This window comes from Hirundo rustica, chromosome 3, assembly GCF_015227805.2.
Source record: "Hirundo rustica isolate bHirRus1 chromosome 3, bHirRus1.pri.v3, whole genome shotgun sequence".
Taxonomy (NCBI): domain Eukaryota; kingdom Metazoa; phylum Chordata; class Aves; order Passeriformes; family Hirundinidae; genus Hirundo; species Hirundo rustica.
In genome coordinates, this window is record NC_053452.1 from 21,638,594 (window position 1) to 21,664,173 (window position 25,580).

The window sequence follows — 25,580 nt, forward strand, 5'->3', positions numbered from 1 at the left end:
AATATTTAACACGTGAATAAAAATGCTATATAGATAAAAACAAGCAGTGTGTGACTACGATAAAGTATCGGTTTTTTGCACAAAACCACTTTCCTGAGGTAGAGTTTGCATACTTTCATACTTTGCTTAGTTTTACACTCTTTAATTTTCTTTGATTTTAGGGTTTTTTCCTTGTTTAGAAATGAGAAGGAGATCGTTAGCCTGGTTTTGTATGTAGAGAATGGTAGTTGGGGGTGACTGACAGAAGTTACAGATTTCAGTGATAAACTGATTGCCTGTGGTGTTTACTCACTCCAAAATACCCCTGCCTTTAAGGGGTGGGGTGGGTTGCAGGAAATTAGATGAAGGCAAAACATTTCTATTTGAACAGTACAAAATACTCTGTAATGCATTAATCTTTTCCTATAAAGTTTGTACTCCAGTAATAAAAGGGGAAAATGTATTTCTATGTTCTGTTGATTTTATTATCTTAAGAACATGCATGTCTGGCTTGATAAGCACTGTTAATGGATCAGATTTGTTTGTGCTGTAACTACTTGTAGGAGGTCATGAAGTTACAATAAGGTGTAATTAGGTTCAATGTCTTTAAGACAAATTTTTGTGCACTTTGAAATCTAAGCCATCTGTTTGATGTGTAGAGTGATGCTGCTGGTGATCTTGTAATGTTCTGGACCATTTTTACAGATAACAAGATTGTCTCCCATTTGCTGGTGGCTGAACCAGAGAAGATCTATGCTATGCCTGACCCCACTGTTCCAGACAGTGACATCAAAGCGCTTACCACTCTTTGTGACCTGGCAGACAGAGAACTGGTGGTGATCATTGGATGGGCTAAGCATATTCCAGGTACATACAGTATTTATTGCAAATAGATAACGTGCAGAAATCATTCTGTGCTGGTAAAAAATACTAATTGTTTCTATCCCTGCAATGCATAAAAGTTTTCTTAAGGCTCCAGAATATTCCCACAGAACATAATTTAGATGATCACGTATTTTACCTTGGAAGTAGTAATGTTGTTGCTGTGTTACCATGTTAATAAGTTTCACCTGCTGCATTGAGAATGATTTTTGTTTCATGTGTTGCTTTTATTAAGATAAACTTCCCTTGCTATCCAGAGCATCAGCCTTGCATAAAGGGTCATACAAGTCCTCTCCTCTGTAGCCGTCTGATTCAGCAGTATTTGAACGGCTCCTCTGTTACATGCATGCAGCACTTCTGACCACAGGAGGTGAAAACTTCAGTTATATTTTGGCAAGGCACAGAGGAATTGCTCTCTTCATTCATTCGTCTAGTGTAAGAACTGAATTGTACCAACAATTCAGTACAAAGAACCGAATTGACCCAAAAAGTCTCCTCTTACAACTTAGTGCTTCCTTGGTCTGCACAGAGTGGACTGCAGTCTGCGTCACATAAATGCATTGAAATTATAAAAGCAATCTGGCAATCTTATTAGCAAGAAAAACGGGGTTCATCAAAAGTGGTTTCTCAGAAGATTAGCAATTCCTTCAGGTAACATTTCAGGTGTATTTTTGCCCCTCCTCAATGCTGAGGTATTTGTTCTTGCTCTGTGGGCTAGCAGACAAACTTATAGAAGTCTCCAGGGTTCTGTCTCTCACCTTTCACAAATGGTAAAGTCACACAAAAAAAGGTCAGCTTTTTCTCTTGTTTCTTAAGGTATTTTTCTTGTCCAGCAGATGAGTGAGCATGTTGGTGTATTTTCATCAGCTCATTAGTTTTCTAATTTTGATAGTGGAGCCTTATTAAGCATGGGAGTGGATAACCTTTAATTCCTCAGAGTAATACGTCATTCTCATTTTAGATATGATTTTGGGACACCTTAATAGTAGAATAAATAATCCAGTCAGCTGTTTGTTTAATAGAGCTAAAGATATTTTATTTCTAGTTTCAAAAGTAATTGCAAAGAAATATTCTTGCTGTTTGGTTTCTTCCCCTTGTTCTGACCAGTTATTCTGGGTCATCTTGGATAAATATAAACACAATATATATAAATGCAATCAAATAATAATAATAATGTGTACCTTTATGAAGTGTTTTTTGTTTTGTTGTTTTTTTTTTTTTCTTACTTAGAGGAATGACAACAAAAACAGTCAGTTGAAATTTAGTCATTCTCTGTGCCACAAACGGTGTATAAACAAGCTCTTGTATCACAAGCAATGTTTTTCTGGTACAGTTAACTTATTTCTGTCTCCTTAAACTAGTTTGTCTTTATGCTTTGAATGCTACAGTAATTTCTTTAATCAAATTGATGGAAGTCCCTTTCCCAGCCCACACTGAAACCAATTTATTGGTCATGATACGCCGGCTATGTTGCTAACAGTCGTAACGAACTGTCAGGCAATATCGCAGTGCAGCTAATTTGAAGTCATTAGGTGTGCAGCGTTCAGGCAACAATTTGTTACAGTGGTTAGGAACACAGCTGACATTTCTGAATGGCTTTGTTCAGAGCAGTTCTAGATGAGCCCAAGCAAATTGTAAACTAATTTAAACATCACTCTATATTATAGTAGCTACTTTGTCTTACACTGCTTGCTAATAAAGCACCCCAAATTAAGTCAAAATGAGTTAAGTAGGTGAGTTTGAGTTTCATCTTTGGAAGATACCTAGATCACCTTAACCAAAATAGAGTAGCTCTCAAAGAAGTCAGGCTCCATAGCAGTTGCAGGGGAACTTTTGTCAGTCTGATTTGTGAATATGGTGTTTAGGTTGGATTTGGCTGGAGGGATGGGAAGAGCAGAGGGACGAGACTGAGCAGCCTTTAAAATGATGGCTTTGGTTAATCTGGAAAAGGTATTGGATGCCATAAACTGGCCCTGAAAATTTAAAATCTGAGCCACTTGAGGAACTTACCTGCCACAAGATAGCATTTTAGTACAAAGTAAGCTCAAACCACATCTACAGTGGTAAACCTGTAAGTGTACTTACCTGATTTCATTTACAAATGAGAATTTTAAAAAAAACCCAGGAAATAAAGACAACATTTTTATTAGCCTGCAGGTAACAGAGGACAGTGATAAAATCTGTGCTTCTTGTCTGCCATTTGATCCCAACAGTCAAAATGCAAAGGGGCTGGACATGCTAAAGGGCAAATATGTTGACCTTTTGTGGCTTGGTTTTGAATGTTGGCGTATGGCTGAACTTGGAATGCCTACTCTCAGCTAATGTTTGGCACAGAACAACTTCTAGAAGAGCCTGGATTGGTGCTTGCCTGTTTGCAAAGCTAACAAATGTTACTGTAGGCAGAAGCCTAACAGGATGGGGAAAAGGATAAATTAGGAAAGGGGTGCAAATTGTATAGGAGTTCACTGTAGCTTGGCAGGCTAAGTAAACCCTTGGTGTAAATCTCGTAGGGTCGATCAATTATACCAGTAGTGAATTTGTGCCTAGCACAGCAAAGCAGCAATCAGCAAATCTTTCTTTACTATAGTGATTTCTTAAGGTTCAGTGTAATTAAAGGCCCTTATATATCAGGTGCTTAATAACTAATAAAGATCTCAACTCTAAAGCATTGCAAGGTAAAATTTGTCTTTGTGGAGGAAACCGAAGCAATGTTTTTGCTCTTCTGAAAAATAGTCTTTTTAGAGGATTACCCACCAAAAGGTAACAGTGCAATATTCATTCTGCCCTGGCCAACCGTTTCCCATTTCAGTCATAGACTAAAAAATGTTTTCAAATTATACAAAGTTCAAGTCCTTTCATAAAATCATTAGTATTTTTGTGGTATTGGAAATATTTCAATAGTTGCTTTTATTGAACAAAAAGTCTATACCATCTACAAAAGGAAATATTGAAAGAAAAATATATATGGAAAGTCTTTATCAGTAAATAGAATTAGTCTCCTTGCATTTATAAATCAAATAAATGGAAAGTGTGTTGTTATGAAACATGACCATGTCTTATCTAGAAGAAGAAAAAGATCACAATGGCATTAGGAAATGCTTGACTTTAGTTAGGGAGACGTAAGGGCACAAGAACAGATGATGGTGCCCTAATAGCCCTTTTTAAGAATGACAGGGCCCCACCATTAGCATCCTTTTATATCCTTGGAAATTGCTCATGCCTCGCTTTTATGGTTCCTATCTGCCTGACTCTTTTTTATTTCTCTTTCAATTTCATCCGCGCTCGGATAAGCGCATGCTAACACAATATGATTGAGCTGTAAAATGGAACGCTGTCGCCTCTAATCTCTTTTATGTAGATATGGAGGTACTTCCACACTCCACTTCATTCTCTCTCCATTGTTGGCCTTTTTAGAATGTGTTGCCGAGTAATGGAGGTTCAGTCAAATATTAGAGCTAGGTTTCACAGGGTGTGATAAGAAGATTATCAGGCCAGCAGTCAGATCTATTGTTGTTCTTTGTGTCAGATTAAAATATTCTGATGTACTGTAACTTCGTTAGTAAAATACTGAAGGTGCTTAGGGAGAGAGGCTGATGCTGCTTCATCTCCTGCCTGATGAGACAAAACTCCTATTAACTGACCTAAATAAATTGTATATATATTAGGAAGCCGCTGCAAGACATTTTATTTTAGTTGTGTTATGTTAATTTTTTATTTTATTTATTCTGTTTTATTCTATTCTATTTATCTTTGAAATAAGGAAGCCTACCTTAATTCAATATTTTCTGGTAGCTGAGTTTCGTACCCCTCACATTGTATTTTGGGGAGTTTCCATTTCATTGGTTGCGTTATATTAATTAAACTTTCACTGTATGAAGTGGATTTCTCCTGATCTCTGTTTACAGCACTAGAGTATTTTCGGCATGATTTTTGTAACTCTCTCATTGACATTCACCAAAATGTGCAACATTCTTTCATATTAAGTGGAGGCAGCAAACATTAAGCTCTTAAAAATGTGCATAACAGGAAGCTAAAGACAAAATGTTCTCTACAAAATTTGCATGCATGAAGAAACATCAACTATACCATAGAAATCAACTTTTTGCACTTAAGATGAAAAATTTGTTTGGAAACAGTAAATCAGACTCATACATCAAAAATAACTAGTTACATTATTTAGTAAAATAAGCCTGCTTGTCTTCAGCTGTGTCCCTGTTTTGTTAGCAGTAACAGTGTTCAAGGAAGGGAATAGTTAGAAACTGATATTGCCACTTGTGCTAGTATTGCCAAAAAAAAAAAAAAAAAAAAGGTATGATTTTGATGTAACAAATACAAGGGTGTTTTGAATATTTTAGTGTTAATGTTTTTATGAAACGTTGTTCCAGCATACTCTTTGTGGAAGACAATATTTAAGCTTTCCTTCCCAAAGCAGCTCTCGGGGGTGTAGTTTGACATTCTAATACTGAACAAGAACATGATTTGCTACAGAGCTGTCGTTTCTAAATTGCTATTTTCTCACCATGTGTTTTAGGAACACCACCCCATGCAGGTAAAAGTACAGAAAAAAGTTGACCACAATCACTTGTGTGGATTATCATTGGGGCAGCCTGTAGAGGATCTCAGCTCTGCAGGGGGGACAGGTGTATTCCTGTGTGTCTGTACCTTGCTGCCTGCTTACCTAGCTGTAAAATGCTATTTTGTGCTCAGCCTTCCCTAGTCCCTTGTGGTGCTAGCTGGATTTAGGGCTGTCTCAGACACAACCCTGCAGCTTCTGAGAGCGCCCCATCGCAGGGTGCCTGTCCCTCCACAGACAGCTCGACATGTAAATGTGGTGTTCACTGTTCATGTGACATGGGATGAAGGATGAGTTGTGAGGTGCTAAGAGGTTGGCAGGCATAATAACTTGAGCCTCACGGGGAATCAGGACATCCTGCCCTTCCTCAAAGTGCTAACTGGGACACTTTATCAAAAGACCTGGTATCTGCCCTTCTTTTAACTCCTTCTACAAACATGCTTTAAGCACAGAAACCAGACCTGCTCTTCCTGCGAGGGAAGTGTTCTTGAACTCACAACTAGTGTGGCGTGTGATCTAAGGCAGGCCATTCCCTGGGCCTTGAGGGTAGAGATTTCAGCCAAGAGATTTCTCAAAAACTAATGACTTCCTTGACCTCTGGCACTGAAGTGTACAATATGGGAAATCAGCAATTGGCTGCCGGTTTTATTTTTGACCATCAGCGTGGATGGACCACCCAACACTGCCAGGGCTTAGATCACCATGTTGATTCAGGTTTCTCTAAGCAGAATGGGACAGCAGTGTGCCTAAAATGCCAGCAATTCATCTATCCTGGTGTTTGGAGTGCTGGGAGTGGTGGCAGTTTGCAGTTTTTCTTTTTTTGAAAACAGTATCACAGAGAAGGCTTAAGTGACCTCGCAGGGCAGGGAGAGGTAGGATAATGCATGAATAAACATGTCCAGAAGTCTCTTAGCATTTTCAAAGTAAAACAAGGGTCTGCAGTGTGGCAAGAGGTAGTAACCAAAGGATCTGTTCAGGTTTTTAAAAGTTTTTAACATACCCAGCTGAGATACAGTGTTGAGCTGTTCTTGATGAATCTGTTGCTGAAGTCAGTGGCAAAAATTCAGCAAATTTCAGTACAAAAGAATAGTAAGCTTTGTGTACAACTGGAGATGCACACACTCTTACTGTGTCTGCTGGTTCCAGTTCAGAACTCAGAGAGACAGCACTGGAGAGGTGAGACAGTTTCTAATAATGCTAGACATGGATGTCCTGGGGTAAAAAACCACTCTAGTTTCCAGGTTAGTCACTTCTGGCATTTTTTTACTTGCATTAAATTAACTGAGGGGGGAAAAAATAGTCTCAAACATAAAAACATCTCATCACCTGCAAATTATACATGGATATAAAATAAATATGCATTAAAACTCAAAAAGACACCTGAAACTATTGCTAGTTATGACTTCAAAATCGGCACCTATTTGTTGAAAAAGCTTGTTTAGGAGTAATCGTCACCAAAAGCATAATGAAGTCAAAAAATTGAATTAACAGGTAACAAAAGAACTTGGTTCAATTATTATCTTTTAACACTGTGGGGGTTTTAGGAAAAAAATCTCTTATTTAAAATCCTCTTCTCTCAAGATCAGAATTAAACAGTGACTTTATGTCTCTTTTAACTCTTTAAGTTCACCTTTTACAGCAAGTACTTGCTTTTTCCTTCTGTCTGTCTCCTTCCTTTCCTTGCTTTGTCGCTTTTTTTTTTTTTTTGACTCAGTCCTTTCCCTCCACCCATGCCCCCAACATTCACACTACACTGTCTGGCTGTTGCACTTTTTTTTTTTTTTTTTTTTTTTCCCAGTGTCCCCCTTTATCTGCCTCAACCAATCTCCAAATGAATGCATGTCTATCATGGCCTTAGCTTTGACACTCTGGATATATTGATTAATAGTTGCCCTAAGCTCCTTTTAGCAAATCAAATTTTCACTTTTAGCAAGGATTTCGCCTCTGATTTATTCAGCAAAGTGAAATGCACTAAATTGACTTTGACATTCAGGGAAAATGGCTGAAAAACAAAGAGGGGAGGAAAGAGATATAAATTGTGTGGCAGCTGGAGACTTCAAGCATAAAAGAGGCCGTTTTCTATAGAATATCACTGGTTAATTTGGAAACACGCATTTAAACAGGAGTATAAATTATTTTCTTAAAATTAGATGGTTTTTTAGATGGAGGATTTGGGATATAGTAAGGTTTACTTAGCAAAATGCAATATATTCAACCCAAATTCATCACTTGCTAATCATGGTGCAAGTGTGGGACCCACTTTTGTTGCCACTAATAATTATTATGTTAAACGAGAGACAAAGAGGTTTCTGAGTAGCTTTATAATGAGGTGCTAAATTGGTAAATATCTTCCTACCATTGCATTATGTTGTTCACTCCTGTGGCCCTTTAAAAATAAGAAATGATTAATAAAAAGAGAGCAAATCAGCAGTAATGAATGCCAGTGCTTTTCATTTTTTTTCTATAAACAAAAATGGCTAGTTTCTCAGTCTTAAATGCAAAAGTACAAAAAGATGTAGCAGCCATTTGCTATTATTCTTCCAGCAAAATCAGGAGTGTTGTATTACACTGGGTGACCTGTAGACTGAGTTTGAGATGTTGTATGCTCACAGATGCTGCATGACTGAAGTACCAGGAGGCTGAAAATGCCCCCTTTCATATTTGCAAGTGCTCAAATGCACTGCTAAATGGAATAAAGGAGAGGGGAAAAGGATGAGAAAAATTATTACTCTATTCCATTAGCAGATCTGGATGTTTTTGAGGGGGTGTATAAATATCCTAACCAAAACTGCAGGAAATGCATTTGGGCTTGTTCCATGGTCAGATACTACAGCAAAAATTAAAAAGAAATACAGGTGGTAGTTTGCTCAGTTAATCTACAGAGACAGACCAGGAGCCTTTGGCAGGATCAGTTGTCATGGGTGTACAAGTCAAATGTGCTGTGCCAGCCTCTTGTTGTTCAAGGATCTGGCCCTGAAGGGATAAATCCCCATCAGTAGTCAGTGTATCAGTGGGAGCTGAGAGTTTCCTTTGTCCCCTGTGTGTACTCACCACCTCAGGACTCTGCAGCGCTGTGCAGAATCGAGGTATAAGCAAGTACTTCCACTTAGGGGACAACAATACTCACCTTTGTACCCACTTCTTGTGTGACAAATGGGTTTACTAGATTAGGTCTGTGTAAATTGCAGATGACTCAGTAGCAGTTTTCCTTCTTCTAAGCCAACAAGGAATTAATCTTATTACCAGAGGGTAAGAGGTCTGAATGTATCTTAACCTTTTTAATTTTACTGTAATCTTTTTTTTTTTTTTTTCTTTTTTTTTTCCCCTTGGAAGCAAGCTCAGTGTGAAGCTTCAGTAATACTGGCCTTTTGCAAGTGGAACAAGCATCTCGAGTGCCATGCCCGAGATAGCTGGGCGCACTAGATTTTCAGGCATGTGACTATTAAATCATTCCATTCCCTCCTCCCATAGCTTAGCTCCACTTTGTTAAAAGACCACTTTATTTATCAAAAGACCACTTAATTATGGTTAAGAACACATTGTATGAAAGAACAGAAACTTCTGAAATAGTCTCTGAGGGGGGTGTCCTTTCTCAAACTTCCCCAAATTGTGTAGTTCATCTCTCAGGGATGGCCAGCGTCTTACAAGTAGTGCATGGCTGCAAGGCAGGAAGATTCCTTGCTCAGAAACACAGGAAGAAAGTTGGAACAAATCTTGACATTATTCCTTAAGTGAGGAATTTGCAGAAGAGGCAAATGCAGCAGAACTGAGCCTGTCATTCATGTTCACCACGTATCACTTCTGCATTTACTGGACTCCTCTCCTCTAGACAAATAAAGGGGTTTTTTGACCAGATTCGCAGTTTAAAGACCTGTGAGATCCAAAGAGTGGGTTTTTTTCCGTTTTAAAATTCCTGAAAGCTTTGTTGGAGATAAGATGATCAATTTTATATTTCATTTAAATTGGCCTCTGAAAGGATCATAGCAGACACTGAGAATGCAGAAGTAAACTTAGAGCAACATAGTCCTCTCATGGTAATTACTTAGGCCATTTAAACAAAATATTTGACTTACTCATCTAACTAAGCCTCCAACAAAAATATATTTACTTTGTTCTGGGTGGGGAAGAAAAGAGCACCTTCTCAGTTATACATGTTGACACTGTAAATCCAGGATGGGAGGAGGGAAAGAGCCAGTTGCTTAGATTGGATTTAGAGCAGACAGGTCTCCACCTGTATGACTGGGTCAGAGACACAGGATGGTCCAGTTTACTAAAGTCAGCTGAGACCAGTTAAATACTATAATTCTAAGAGTGCCTCTACTTTCTCTCTGGATAAGTTCGGCTTCACACCTGCTTAACCTACATTAGAATAGGATTAATTACCTGAATTGCAATGCCCCCTTAGCCAGTCAGCACGTTTCTGGCAGGGCACATGGTGACCTGGGTCTGGTTATAAATAGTGCAGGGATAGCAGGGGAGCACCTGGGTCGTAATGGCAGCACTCTGTCCAGCCTGATACAAGAATCAATGTTTTTTTAAAAAATGAGTCTGCAGTGATTGCCTTCTGCAGCAGCTGGATCATAGAAGGGCGTTATGAACTCATGTCTTCATTGGTACTAAGCTTTTTTGTTGGGCAATGTTCAATTTATGCAGACACATATAAATATATAGTGTATATGTATGTGTATGCAGAAAGAATCCAAAGAATGCAGGTACTGGATGCCCCTGTATTTAATTACTTAGATGGAGCAGTTACTTGACCGCAACTTTTGACTCAGTGTTCAATGTTACTTTAATTCATCATCCCCCAGTTTAATACTGCATAGCTGGCAATATTAAAATATTTTGATGATTCTTCATGCAAGAAAACACACAACCATCCTTTCGTTTGAAAACATGTTCTGGGAAGTTCTCTGAGAGTATGTTGGTCTGGCCAAGGTGTTTTCCACACCAAACTCCTGAGGCACATCTTATAGACAAGTGGAAATTTCACGGTATAGCTGTGACCCTTCTCCCCAAGATGTTTTCATCTGCCGTGTTGTGCACCATCAGTTTCAATCAGCTGCATTAAGAGCTGAGGTGAAATCAAATACTGAAATGAGTTGCAACTACAGTTTCAGAAGGCTCCAAGTTCAATGGAAATGGCACTTGCAGAGTAGAGTCAGCTCTCTTAGCAAGTCCTGACGTTATACACGAGAACACTGGAGCAAAGAGTTGTGGTGAGGGTGGAGAAGAGGCGGGGGAAAATCTGCAGTTTTCATGCATCCAGCTGTTGGAGAGATTAAGGGAGAACAGTTTAGCAGATAATGACTGCTGCTCATACGCTTGTTTGAAGAAATTGTGCTTCTGGCATAAATATATGACACTGGCAGAGGCTGCTGCGTGTATTTCTAGCCAGAGATTTCTTCTGGCTATGCTTTAGCACCATGCCTGCCCTGCTGAACGGGCATTAGACTCCAAACTTGCTACAATTCAAGCTATATCTGGTAACATATAAAACTTTCTGTGACCCTTGTGTCTCTCATTAATTAACTCTGCTTGCAGTTAGAAGAATTTTAGAGTCCTTTCCCATATCAGTCTCTTGTAGAAAGAGACATTCTACTCTGTGATCCGTTCTTTACTTTACTACTTTGAAGTTTCCCAGAGATAAAGTTCACTGTTGGGTGGCTTCAGGAGCAGCTTGCTTAGCATCAGTGAATCTTCAGCTACAGATACAGCATCCAAAATGCATTGTGAATTCCATATTATCTTCATTCAGTAAGTTCCTTTGTGTTTTGAGTTACTTGAATGTTTTCTGGACTCCATTAATGAGTTGTGCTGAATGCTTTGCTGAATATATATATGCGCCCCAAATTTGGAGTTTGCAGAATTGTGCCTGGCACGTCAGTGGTGATGAGTAATTTGCTGTGTTCTGTAATCCTCATATGTGAAGCACACCATGAGCTCTGTAATCAAGAGGCCACTGGGAAACAGAGTGCCCTAGACAGGCAGTGCAGGTAGGACTGGGGACAAGCAGGGCACGTGCTCTGCAGGGTTATTCCTGCTTCCTCTGTAGCATAAACCTACAGAGGGCAGTGTCTGACAAGAGACTTAGGTGGGCATTTCAGGAGATGAAGTCAAGAAAAGAGGCTGTTGACAAGGAACACTTGCATGTTCATAACCAGCAGCATCATAATCAGCCAGCATCAATGACAAACATAAAATCTTTCAGAGAACCTGCTAGGAGGAAGAAAAAATACATCTAAAATCGGCCCATGACAGGGTGATGGGAACACGGGCTGCCGTGGGTCTTCTGAGCTCCTGTGCTGCAGCCAACACAGATGAACTCCAATTTGCCATTGATGGCTCCACGGACAAGTGTACTGTCTCCGTGGTAGAAAGTGGTAGCTATTTATATACTGAATGGCAATACTAAACAATTTAGGAGAAGCAGTGAAGTGTGTCCTATCCAATTAAAAATGCAGTGAGAATTTTAGGTAGGCAAAATGTAATTCTTTAATTGGAATTTGACCGGGATGCTTTTCCACTGTTAAAATAAATATAAATTACATGAGCTATAAAACTTTAAATTATGAAAATATTTTGAGGTCTTTGAGCATGGTAATTGGAGCTATATATTCAACTTTGTTTTTAACCTGACACTTCATAATGGCTGCTGCCTAAAGCAAGTTTTTTTTTTTTACATTATCGAATATCCCTTAGTGAAGCAAATTAGCAATCAGTCTGGAAAATATTTAAGTAGTACAATCACATTATTTACACAGGCACTTCCATTGTGCAGCGTTCTCTGTGTTCCCAAATATGTGTAGGATCCTTTCCTCAGCTGTCAATATTCACTCTCGAACCTCCCTCTTTAGTAAAGCTTTATATGAAAATCCATTTAGGCCAATAGAAAGACTTGCCTTGATTTCACTGCTTTGGATCAATCCCTAAATATGCAGGTCACAGTCTGTAACCTGTATGAACCTCAGAGCTTTATTATTTGCCTTCTGCTTGAATTGCCACTTTTGTGTAAATGGTGGGGGACTTTGTGCAATTCCTTGCACAAAGGTTTGTTGTTTTTTTAAAATATTTCTTTATATTATTATTAATGAGAAAGAGAATCTTACGATTGCGAATTAGGGTCATTTACTTTAAGCTGAATAAGAGTCTGCTTTTATCTAGATCTGTATTTCAGTGCTTTCAGGAGCATCAGCATCTGGCCAGAATGATAGAATGTTTGCTGTGACAGAAACCCCACATTTAGTATTTGGAATAATTTTAGAACAACATCTAGCATGCCCCTGGAAATAGGTTCTCTGATGCTGCGGCCACAGTCAGTGATTCTGGTTACTTGAATCATGTTGTCCAAAATGCATTCTCCAATTAGTTTCCTATCAGGTTGAGGAATTCCAGGTATTTATTCTGTAAATTTTGTGCTTGTGGGGACTGTTCTCCTGGGGTTTCCTGAATTAGAACCACTTTTCTTTTTTTTATGCCGTTTCCCCCCTCCCCTCATTTAGTAATGGGTTTATTTTGCCATACGATTTTGCTCTTCGGGTTTTTGCTTACTGCTTTTTTAGAGCTGAAGGCACTATAAGTCCTCTCCTGGTACTCCCATTGATACATTTATACAGTGCTGAGGTACAGGCTCCATGTTACATCCGTACTTGGCTCGTTATCCTCTTATCAAGCTCTTTGCATCCCTTTGTTTATTTGAGGAGACAGGAAGACTGTGTGAAGGCTGCTTAGTCAGGGATATCAGCGTTGTTGGCAGGGGAGTGATTGCCAGTTGAAAAACAAGGCATTATTGCTCATTTTTTCCCTCTTATTAGTTTGATTACATTTGCAAATCAAATCAATCCATCAGACATGATCAGGCCTCGTCCGCATTTTAAGGAATAGTAATCTCCGTCTAATAAGATGCAAATGTGTCACATCGGTAAGTAACCAATAAATCATCGTCTTGTCTTTGGCAATCATTAAATATCAGAACCAACAGTCAATTTTTAGTATTTTCAATTTGCGATATGCCGCTGGAATATAAAGATAGATGGACGTAATTACACAAACCAAACACTATTTCAGTTCATTCCAGACAGCAAATTTAGTGGAAGGTATAACTGGCTTGTCATCACACTACATTATTCCTGGCGGTTCATGCAAAGTTCACAGACAAGCTTCAAATGGACATTGCTTTTTTTACTTCCCTTAACAACATTCCCACTACCACCACCAAACTTCAATAAATGACTCGAAGTGCTGTAGGACATCACTTCCATCAGTGCACAAAAAGACACAGGAAGAGAGACATTACGCCTTTTCTTAGTGCAGGCGCCCTGTGCATGCGTAAGGCTGAAGGCCAAAAGTTTCCCAATACTTGCTGCATTCTTCCTCTCTCTTTCTCTTCCTTTGTTTTCAGATATTTTAATCGGAAATTTCAGTATTTCCTCAGGGTAACTTTTTCACCATTTTTTCAAGTTACCTCAGGTTTCATAATTACAAACGAGCAAAGGCAGAAGAGAGAAGGATTGGCACAACAGCTTCCCTCCCTCTCTCTTCTCATCTCCACATCTTAGAGGAGTGAAAATTCAAATTGTTTTTTTATCCTTTTTTTTTTTTTTTTTTTTTAATTGATTTGGGATTTGGGAAAATCGATTGCCTCATGTGCATCCCAGGCATTAATTGATACGTTTATTGTCTGATCTGCGATGTCTTGGTTTCCATGAATGACTATTTGTGTACAACAATTTACGTGTTTTTCAAGAAAAAGAGTTCTAAGATTGCACCCTGGCAGCAGGAGTGGCAAAATAACCCAAAACCTCGTCTTAAGCAGCATCGCTTTTACCTGGATATTTTTGACTAATTTAATAGTATAGGGTACAGGCCCTAAAATTGCAGACCTGCAAGGAGAGTATTAATTTCAGCAGGAATTTGGGCCAGTTGGAAATTATATCATTGGGCCTTCTTCCAGTGATGAGCTGCATGAGAGGGGGAGAGAGGGAGTGCAAAGTACTGTCTCTCTGCTTTGACACAAGCGGCTACGCGGAAATAAGAAAAGAGGATTTTGTAGGCTTGTGCTGACTTAATGTAGGTTTCCAGCACACCAAAGCCAGACAGTGGGCTTACTGTGCTTGACCTTAAGAAACTTCTTGCCATGAGCTGTGTGCCCTGAGTGGACCTGCTGCTGCAGCAGCATCCCGTTAGCTGTGTTTGTTTCAGCTAACTTGCTGCGGGAGGCTGAACCTCAGGTGCTTATGGAGTGACTTGTGGAGAGATCCTTTAGTCCCCTCTGTGAGATAGATTTTCACAGTAGCAGTTTAATTTGATTTGGTAAATGAATAAAATGGAAATTAGCGAGGAGGCTTTCTAGTGAGCACACCTACTTGCTTTGGGTTCCCCATCATGTTGAGCAAAGTAGTGGGGAGAGCGATTGTAAAAAAGTGGACGTGTAAGTCCTGGGTAGACACTGCATGTTACTCATTCTTGGTGTCAAAACTCACGTTCTTTAATGAGGGGAAATTGCAAAGAAATACTTGTAAGCTGCACACTGTGTTAATTCAACATGCCATAGATTTTGACAACTTAAAATATACCATCAATTAACACAATTTCCTTGTTATTTTGGGAAAAAAAGGTGTTATTACCTGTATCTATCAATTTTTATCCTCAAAATGGTGTCAGTCTCTATCAGCTTTGTGAAAATAAGAGGTTTATGCCAGATCTAAGTGAGGTAACTAAGTCACTGTAGGTCTAGTCTCAACAAAGTTTTGAGCTTCCTGGCATTTTACATTAATGTATTCCTGGGTGTTTCATCCCTCAGTTGCTAGACTGGAGCTGCCGAGTTGTCTTGCAAAAGTCTCACATTTTTGTAGTCTCTGGAGACTCTGGTAAGGAAAAACTGCACACAGAGGTAATGTGCCTCGGAAGTCAGCACCAGAACCTTATGTTCTCTCTAACCATTTTACATACTACCATGGTATGTTTAATTTGCTTTTTCATCAAATCAATAACGGGCCTAATTGAAAAAACTGGCAGAACTACATACAGCCTAACTACCAGTGTGTGTTTTCAGGAAATCAGAGATGTTGCGCAGCTACGCAAGTGACACCTGTGTTAGCGCTGCACCTTTGCTACTAACGTGTACAGAAACAAACATTACTCAGGTGCAGCACCTGTACCAATTGATCACTATGCTAGCAGAATTAATCACCTGGCATTCAGCTCAGAGAATAAAATTTACATCTTAATGTGTGACACTTATTCTAGCATGTACACACATGCGCTACTAAAAATGATACTACTCACTCCTCTTGGAAAGTGTGCATCTACTTTGTAGGCCTGGCAGGTCTTCTCCTTAGTATTAATTCCCAAATACTTGAGGTAGGTGCTACAGCCTTTCAAATAGAAACTTAAAGGACTGTGTAATAAAATACATTGTGATCCATTGTGGCATGTTTCATATCTTGCCCTCACTCTCCCAAGAAAAAGGTATTTTTGAGGATATTTAGTGCTTCACAGAAAATAACCGATGTGAAGAGAAATAAATAAGTAAATTTTGGCAGTGTACAAGATTGGACGGCCCAGCAATGGTGCAGGTGCATTGGCTAACAGTGTGGAGGAGCTTGTGTGAGAACAAACTCCTACTGACAGGAGCGTTCAGTTATGCAAAGTCTGGTCAGCATCCGTGGGGCTGGCAGAAGGATCCAGGCCAGGTGTACCAACTGCAAGATGAGGATTCCAAAACACTAATTTTAAAGGGAAGAAATGAGGGGTTCAAGTTTACGTTTTATATAATTGCAGAGCCAGTGGGGTTTTGAAATACAGCAAAGCCTTAGTCATTAGCATAAGCCTTTGCTGTTTAAAGAAAAATAATAACAATAGAAAAGGTATTGTACATTGACACATGGAAATATAATGCTTTTCAGAGAAAATTTGTGGGGATTTTTTATTATGCGGCTAATTACGTATTTACATGTAATGGCACTAGCAGAGCCATTACAGTCCATTGGGTATATAATATGCATTTTAAAAACCATTTATAAATATGTATTTATTTGATGGACCAGAACGGTTTTTTGAAGTCATTCTCATCCACTGAGTAAATAATATATGGATCGCTTTTAAAAATAAATATGTATTTCTCCAATAGACATTCCAGGAAATTTGGTAAATAATATGCATTTCTCATATATTTTTAAAAAATACATACAAATGTATAGAAATCTGGCTTAAATATGTATCTTCCTGAGCAAAATTACTCAAAAGGTGTCAAGCTCAGCTTTGAAATTTCTGTTGAGAATTGTCAGTTTGTATCACCGCCTAGAGTTAATTAAACGTATTTTATGCATTTTCATACTTAAAGTATACTACCAATGTCTATTTACAGTTTTACAACACTGGTGCACTTGACCCTCTCACTCAGTGTGGTAAAGTCAGCACTACGCGGTCAAGGTCCTAGTTTTACTTTGTGCTCATCATTTTGTGGGCATAGTCCTGCATCCATAGTTCATGGCAAAAAATGGTCACCTTAGTAGGAGCCATCTCAAACTCTGTTGTACTGCTCAATTTTAACCAAAAAAAAAAAAAAAAAGTCTACTAAGTATATTCAGCATTTCTGAAACGTATATAAAATGGATAAAATGGATAAAAGGATAAACTGCTAAAATATTTAGACGAGGAGCTTCATGTTTTCTCATACTTTGTCTGCTAGCCAACAGTGAGAAATTGACCAAAAGAACATGAAGAGGAAGTGTTAAAGTTGAGCTCTATCCTTTTCTAAATATTTTCCTTTCCTAAATATTTTAGCCAATATATCCCTTCATCCATTTTATATACTTTACAGAAGTTGAATATACTTCATAGACCTTTTTTTTTTTTGTTTTGTTTTGTTAAGATATTTGTTGTTGTTTTCAGACATTAAATGAATAAAACAACATATCAGCCCTGTTAATTTATTTATATATATTGGATCTGTAGTTTGCACAGAAAGACTGTGAGACAGGGACTTTGTGACACCAGCAGAATTACAGAGAGAGACAGTGGAAGATTTGGGAGGCCAAATTCTTCCTCCTATTCTTCCTGTATAAATGTACCTCATGCTTCATCTGTGCTTCTGATATCATTTATGATACAGTCCTGAAAACTGCTGATGTTAGTAAGTTAGTTAGCTCTTTGACAGGGGTGTATTTGGCAAGTGCCAGCTATAAATGACTTGTGCCCTGTGCAGTCAGGATAGCAAAGCAGGGATTTGACAGAAAAGATTACAAAATTCTCATCCCTTTCCTTCTCAGATCACTGATAGGGCACTTAAAATCCATAAGGGAAGCCACAGTAAATGCCTGGTGACCGTAAAGGAGGATCAGCAAGAAACAGACATTTTGAAAGCAGATGCCTTGGTCAAGAAGAAAGCCAAAGGAACAAGAGATGATCCAGCTGTATTTGCATGTGAAAGTTTTGATTTAGACATCTCTAATGGCACATCCTCACAAAGCACAACTGTGCTTTCTGTCTAATCTCTAAAATCACTGACAAGTGTGCCCAAATGCCTGATGGTAGAGCCCATTTGAGGTATTTGGGCCCATCAGAGCACTCGGTGGATGCAAGAATGTAGAAATAGGGTAAGGACTGCAAAATAAAATCCCAACTCTAAGCTTTTGAGAGCGCGGAGAGCTGCATAATAAACAATGTGTTGGTAAATTAGTGTGGACCAATTAAGGAGAGGGCTTTGCTGGTGGCACTATAAACTGACATACTGGTGTCCAGAAGGAACAAGAGTGTCTGATAGCAGAAGAATGCAAAGAAAAGGAGGAAGGCTGAAAGCAACAGTGAGGGAAATGTGGTTACATGAAGTGTCTCTGGGCATACCTAACACTTCTCTGTAAAGCACAAAAGTAACTGAGATACTACTGAGTGCCTGCCTGGTCATTATCAGTCATCGCTGTGCTGAGAGTATCTCATCATGCTGAACATGAAGGGAGAGAAGGAAGGTGGTGATACTAAAGATCATCTAGGGAAGGGAGTCTGTGCCTTCAAAGATGGGAGACATGAAATAAAATGTGAAGGTGCTTAGGGATAAGATGGCACAACTACAAAAGAAAGATTTTGTATCTCTGTCACTCCGTGGCCATATTGAATATGATTGTTAAATTCTTTGTATAATTAAAAGAGATAGGAGCATTCATACATTTTGTTTCAAATTGATATGATCTTTTTTGCCAGTGATCTGAATAAGATTGTACTATAGTTTTTAATTTAGCAGATTAAGAAGCACAATTAAAATATCATGAAAAAGATCATAATCTAAACCTCAGGGGTTTTTTTGCTTATCCCTGCCAAGTTGATAACAAGAGCCGGTGTATGTAACAATTACCTCCACTACTGTAAATTTACTCTACAGTTTGTGGGCTGAAGTGTTAATAAATACCTTGCAGTATTCCAGAGGGAGAAGCTTTCCATCTAATTAATAAAACTGGGAAGAATACCCAGGACACTGAACCATATCTTTCTTATTAGTGTTGGCTTCTACAAAGGAGAATCCCTGAATCTCAACACATTAGTAAATGTCATACTCCTGGGTTGCACAGAGACCTCTTGAAAAACTGCTGATTTGCTGTGGAAAAAAAATCACCATAGACTTCAGAAACAATTCAGCTAGGGAATACCAAGTGCAGAAAATCAGTGTAAAGCATGGCATACATTATAGCAGCTACAATTTGTGCCCCATTTGGTGAATATTGAAAGAGGAAACTTAAAATTAGACCCCCATATCCCTCCCATTTTTGGTCTGTCCTAATGCTAATATCTTTTTTCTGTGTCTGAGTGTGGCCTTACTGCAGTCAGGGGTTTTTTTTAGACATAGCAAAACCTCACATTTATGTGTCCTCTAAAGCAAGTTTTTAAAAAACACTTCCTGCTCCTATGTAAGATACATGCAGCTGTTCATTAAAAAAAAAAACAAAAACAAACCAAACCCAAAAATCACTTGAAGAAGGAAAATGTTCTAAACCCAATACTGAAAAGGAAGTCTTTCCCAAAATATGTAAAGCTAATTACCTTTTCCTTTGCAGTAGTTCATATTTGGCAAAAAAACCCTCTAACTATGCCTCAGCTAGTTCTGTTTCAACGTAGTTTGCACTGAACTAGAAATTAACTTTCTGACATGCACAAATTCCTTGTACTTTATTAAAATCTTACAGTAATCTTAAATTAGGGAATATTGATAGGCATTGTCTAACAGACTGGACATTTGCCATAGAGGTTAAAACTTCATGCATTTCATTTGTAAAATAAAAATTGTAGAGGGGTATTTATGCGTTTTCTCACATTATCGTCGTTATTTTTATTAGATCAGTGTAGCAAACTGGTATCGCTGCCTCAGATAGAAATACAAATAACATCTTTGTATTTACTTCCTACTTAAAGTTTTTGCGCTTAAAAGCTTTCCTGCTGTGTATATTCATAGCTGCTTTTTACTCTGCTGGTATGAGTGGTGGGGAGGATAAAAGGAGGTAAAGCCACAGAGCTTATCTGTGAGGTTGATGCTAATTTAGCTAAATGAGTCCACCTGATGGAAAGCAGAGACGGTAAAAGATCTGCCAGTTTCTTTGTCTACGTCCATTCTTCTCAGTTTTCCTAGTGCATGTTTTAACAGAGGTCTTCACCAAATTCTGGTAAATTCTTAGAGTATGAGAAGGCAATTTAAAGTCCTGTCCAGGAATTATAGTCTGGTGGTGTTTGTATAGTTAGTATGTAAACGCTGGGTTATTTTCCCCATTAAGAATGTTTGTGATGCTTCCACATGCACTGCAGGGAGCAGATCAGTTCACACCATGTGCAGTGAATACTCATCATATGTGCAGTTTAGGTAAGGCATGTTGAAAGCAGATACTGGTCCTTAAAGACCATATATCAAGCATCCTCAGCACTATGTTGGAGGAACCTGAATCATGCATTCCTTGCTTGTTTTCAGGTGCAGCTTTGTTGACCAGTGACCCTTTGTGACTCTGTTCTGTTTCAGAAAATACTTCTTTGATCTGACCTGGATGATTACATTATTACTTTGTTCTTCAGCAAAGACAGGTTTTTTTATATTAGAAGAAAGGACATATTTAATAAGCAAAGAATACAAGTTAATGAGCAGGTGATCTGTATTCATTTCAGTAGCTTTCAGAATAACCTGGGTTTGCTCAAATGCGTGCGTACACAGGCTTATGCAAACACACACTAATACATGCACCTGCCTGCTTTTGTGGCTATGATAACACCTTGGATCTTCCATATCCATTATTTTTTCTGCAGTAAGCAGTACAATGAGAGTTCAGTTGCTGTGATTTTGAAATTCTTACCCTGGGGCACATCTCTCTAAGCTGTTCTGTTCTGAGCTTCACTTCTTAGGAGTAGGTTCCAAACACCTCAAAGAAAGGCAGCCCAAATTCTGAGGCTTCAGTTCTTAGGAGACTAAGAACTGAATGCTATAGGTCATGGGCACACACTCTGCTGACTTCAGCAGTAATCAGCCTCAGGGGAGGGGACATGAACCCCATAGTAGGCAGAGGCCTTAGGAAAACTATTTTGAATTCCTTATGCTCAGAGATTAGATGATATAAGGAGGAAAAATATCCTTGTCCTCTTAGTTTGGATTTGGAGTATTAATACCTGGAGCTATTCTGGCTGTCCATGTAAGCATCAGCTCCCTCTCTGAGTTCTTGGCTTCAGTGAGATCATTTGGCAAGAAGTTCTCCAATCCAGCTACTCTGTGAATGAAAAATTTCCCTTTGTCTTCCATTTTGAATTTCCTGAATTTTACTGTAGTGGTACATGGTCTGTGTTTTGAGAGAGACAGAATAAAACCTTTAGAACTACTTTTAATATCATTGATTTATGAATACTTCCACTGCATCCCCTAGTACATCACTATTTTGAGGAAGACAATTCCTGCTTTCTGAGTTTCTTTTCATAGGAGTTTTGCTAGGTACTGCTTTACTTTCTCTGAACCTCCTCTAAGTCTGTCATATTTTCTTTGGAAAGGGCCAAGCCGTTCTGTAGATCTATTAGAAATCAGAGTACTGATGATATTTTTAACTTTTCTTGCCTTCTAAAGTGCTTTTAGCCTCAGCCACGAGCATGGATGGCATCAGCATCATGACTGACCCTGGGCTACTGGAATGGGTACCAATAGATGCAGTTTCCAAGCTAATGTTTTCACACTCTTCCCTGGACTCTTTCAGAACTGGTCAGGAGCTGCAACTCTCCATTTCTATTTCTCACTTAGAGATCATTTAGTCAGCCTTGTCTCACTCTGGAGGGACTAACACTGCATACTCGGAAGGCCTCCTGTCTTAGATTAAAGAGGGCATTGATGGAGGTCACCTCCATAACTAGGACATAAACTACATTCTGGTGTTGCAGGTACCAAGAGCATTTATAATCCCCTTGTTTCTTTAACTTGCACTGAATTTTAGAAGTATTTTCATTTCCAGACTGAAAATAAAATAATGTCGGACAGTGTTGCATGAAATTGCATCTCTGGTGCTGCCTCCAGTGAAAGCCTATCATCTAACTTCACCTCTGTGCATCTGCTCACAATAATGCATTTAGAAATCAGGGATGGTTGCTTTTTTCAGTGTCAGAAGCAAGTGACCTGGATTCACTGTTAAAAAAATGATTTGCAAACTTGTTGACTGGGATTCTTTGTTTGGAGGATGACTTGATTTGTCCACATAAATTCCCTTTGTCAAATTTAATAGATTGATAAAGTGACCCTTTGACTTCCATATAAAAATTCACAGTTCTTAAAAAATATGTAGTTTTGTGGGGGAACTGTTAAGGGTTTTTGCATCTTTAAGAAACCAAACAAATTCCGAGCTGAATAAGAGAGACAGAGAGAGAAGGTTGCCTTTCTGCAAGCCGCCAGCTTTCCCAAGTGTCTCATCCTCTCCCCTCTGTCATCCTGAGGCAATGTGCCTGCATTTGTGTGTAGATTTATAGTTTATCTTTATCTATGGCTTCATCTGTAGGTAGCTATTATAGCCGCCTTGCCTGGATATTGTTTGGGCCTGATAGATCTGTCTGTAGTTCATCAAAGGGGAGCTGAGTGGCTAAAAGCCATTGGGTCCAGCTGAGGATGAAATACGAGCCATCAGCCTTGGTAATGGCTGTAAAATTTCATAATTACACGGCCTTTATTACATTGCATAATGATCCTGAAGCAGTATGGAACAATTAATTAAGATTTTCAACCGTGGCTCTTTCAGAAATTAAAAGGTGCTAGTGGCTGAGAAATGGGGAAGTGTCTTGTCCTAAAAGCATTAGGGATGCTTAAGAAGTACTTCCTGGGTACTTATTAAAAAAAAAAAAAAAAAAAAAAAAAAAGGTGGGGAAAGAAAAAGAAGCAAAGAAAAAAGACAAGAAAAAGAAGAGAAGTAGTTAAGCAGCTAATGTCAGAGTAAAATTTTTGTACTTGACTGCTAATTCTTAATGTCAAAGCTGGATCTAAAATTCCTGCAATAGTTAATGCCATAAAGTTGTTCCTTTTTTTGTTCTGTAAAAATCTTCATGCCTTTTTCCACTCCTATTCTGTTCTAGCCATTTGTCACATTTATAGAAGTTGAGCTCTGCACATTATTAAATAAATGCATGCCGTGACTCAGGAGGAGGGTCACTTAGCTGCATATTGGGTGTACTGACCAAGGATTTACTCTTACCCACTTTCTCATGTCTGAGGCCATTGAAATTCTTTGAAGATCTCTGCAGTTTGACAGACATCCCCAAGGAAGATTTTTTTTTTTCTTTACTGTTTTGATATTTTTCTTCCTTCCTTTTCATCTTGTAAATGCAGCATGTCAGATCTAATATAATATTTTCCATGAGATTGACCTCAGACCTGATCAGAAGTAATTAGATTCCTAAGGTGCTGCAAAGGTGTCTCATGGATTTCTGATGTACATACTGAAAGAAAAAGTGTTTATATATGTGCAGAGAATAGGCAGGGTGTGACAAGAGGCCTGAAGTTATGCCTGTGCATGTTACCTGTTGTGATCACCTGCTGGCTACAATTCTGAAGACCAACAAATTGTGACCCAGGTGGGATGTGGAGTACTCATTGTGCCAATGGCAGTAGAACTGGTGAAGACAGCAAAAATAACCCTGGTGTTCTCCATGCACAGTCAAGGCTTTCAGGTCTTTATGGGAAGGAATCTTCTTTTCATTGTCTCCCCCTCTCCCTCAAAACTATTTTAATTCATGCAAACTCTCAGGGTAACTCTTAGCGTTGAATGTTACTGTTTTTAAATTGACCAGTTATCATGTAAGGTCCTATCATTCTAAATACTTGATGAGAAGCAAAGGTCTCTCCAAGGCACCTCTAATAATAAACTTCCTGCAGGAAATTTAGAAAGGATTATGTGTTTCAAGGAGGAGCCGGCTGCTTAAAGTAAATTCTCTTGTTGAGTCATTTATTCCCTTAATAGGAATTTTCTGATCTGCTGTCATTCTTGTTCACACACTGGGTGTCACTGCCTCTAAAACACTTGTCATTCTTTAATGGAAACAAAATAGTCATTGCAGTCAGAGCCGCAATGTCATTCCACTACCCCTTGCTGCGTCGGCAATAGTGAAAATGACAGAGCGGCTCTCAGTAGGGGTAATTAAAATGTAAATATTGATATTTTATTATTTGAAATTACTTTCCAGTGCGGCATTTAATATCTCTCCATCTGTGCGGCTCTGTTTAGCGGTCACTTTAGTGCAGCTCTGGGATGCCAAGCGGCGGCTTGATCCCCGTTATGTCAAAATGCTTGTTGCTGCTTAATTTTGATATCTAATTAAGTGGAAAAGTACAGTCCACACTGTAATCCATGGCATCTTAACCAGCTGCTTGGGTATATTTAGAATTAATCTCCACTATGGAATCATCCTAATGTATGCAATTAAGAGTCTGCCGATGGCTAATTAGGTGTATTAGAATCAGGCAGCTTCCTTTTTTTTTTTTTTTTTTTCTTTTCTTTTTTCTGTCTTTTTTTTTTTCTCTCTGTGTGGACTGTTGTAGACTTAAGACACAGCCTCCAGAGATGATCTTAATGATACAAGCACACTCAGCTAGGTAAACTAGAAATTTCACATTCGTGTAGGATAATATGTGTCTCGCTTCCCCAAACCAGGGAGACTGTAAACATAATTTGAATTTTTTGGCATCTGCAGCACATTAAGAAAATCAACTAACCAGCAGAAAAGTTTTAAAAATTAGGAAGAAGATGGAAGATGTGCAGGACAGTGGTCTCAGCTGTTATTTTCCTGCCACAGGGAGAGAGGGGAAATTTACCCAAAACTTCGCAACCTGAAGATTTTGTTTTGGCAATGGAAAGAGATTTTTAGGTAGCTCAGCACACACAGGGTTAAGAGAGATCCGCTGATTGGATCGCAGGCATGGTTGTCTCCATATGCTAATACATTCCTGTATTGGATTTATATTATTAACGTGATTGGGGAATTCCTGGAAACCTGACTTAGCCTGACGGAAAGATGGAGGGAGCAGGGATTGCCACAGCTCTCAGGGAGGAAATGACTGGTGGCTTCCCCAGGGGAGCAAAAGGCAAACAGCAGTGACCCAGCACACTTGAAGGAAAAGCGCTCTCAAAGCAGACCCGTAGAGGTTACAAATAAAAGGCAACATGTATTAAACGCACAAGAAATCCCTCCTTTCTGTGGGGGAAAAAAAATGCAGAAGTGATACTTTACAGTCCAGCAAGCTTGATTTTGAAGACTAATGGGCTGAAGAAGCTTGAACTCTAAATTTCTTGATATCCCCAGTCAATATATGCAGTTGTTGGGAGGCTGAAGCAAGTAGAACATGAACTAACATTGATTATTGTTATTAGTTTAGCAAGCTTGCTCTGCCAAGGTTGTCCCTTTTTTTGCCTTTTTTTCTTTTTAGTTTTGTTTAGTTGAGTAAAAATTAAAAAGGAGGAAAAAGGGTGGATATTTTTTGTTTAATTATGTGTGATTGTAGTTTCTTTTCTGGTAGCTGATCTCTTCAAAGGATCTAAGATATCACAAACGAGATATGCAGATATTATGGTGTCTATTTTAAGCTGAACTATATTGCCTTACTCTAGAATAGATTTTAGAAGAAATTCAGCCTTATTCATTGTATTCTTTATTTTTCATC

The 25,580-nt window shown here is 38.7% G+C and overlaps 1 protein-coding gene across 32 annotated transcripts in view; it reads left to right on the forward strand.

The window, feature by feature from the left end:
* The window catches only part of ESRRG (estrogen related receptor gamma), a 387,661-nt gene that overhangs the window by 338,972 nt on the left and 23,109 nt on the right, over positions 1-25,580 (forward strand). For all 32 annotated transcript variants that reach the window (XM_058420042.1, XM_040060736.2, XM_040060734.2 and 29 more), the window contains one exon: positions 685-846. In XM_058420042.1, coding sequence (XP_058276025.1) covers positions 685-846 — 162 coding nt within the window. The remainder of the gene's footprint in view (positions 1-684; positions 847-25,580) is intronic.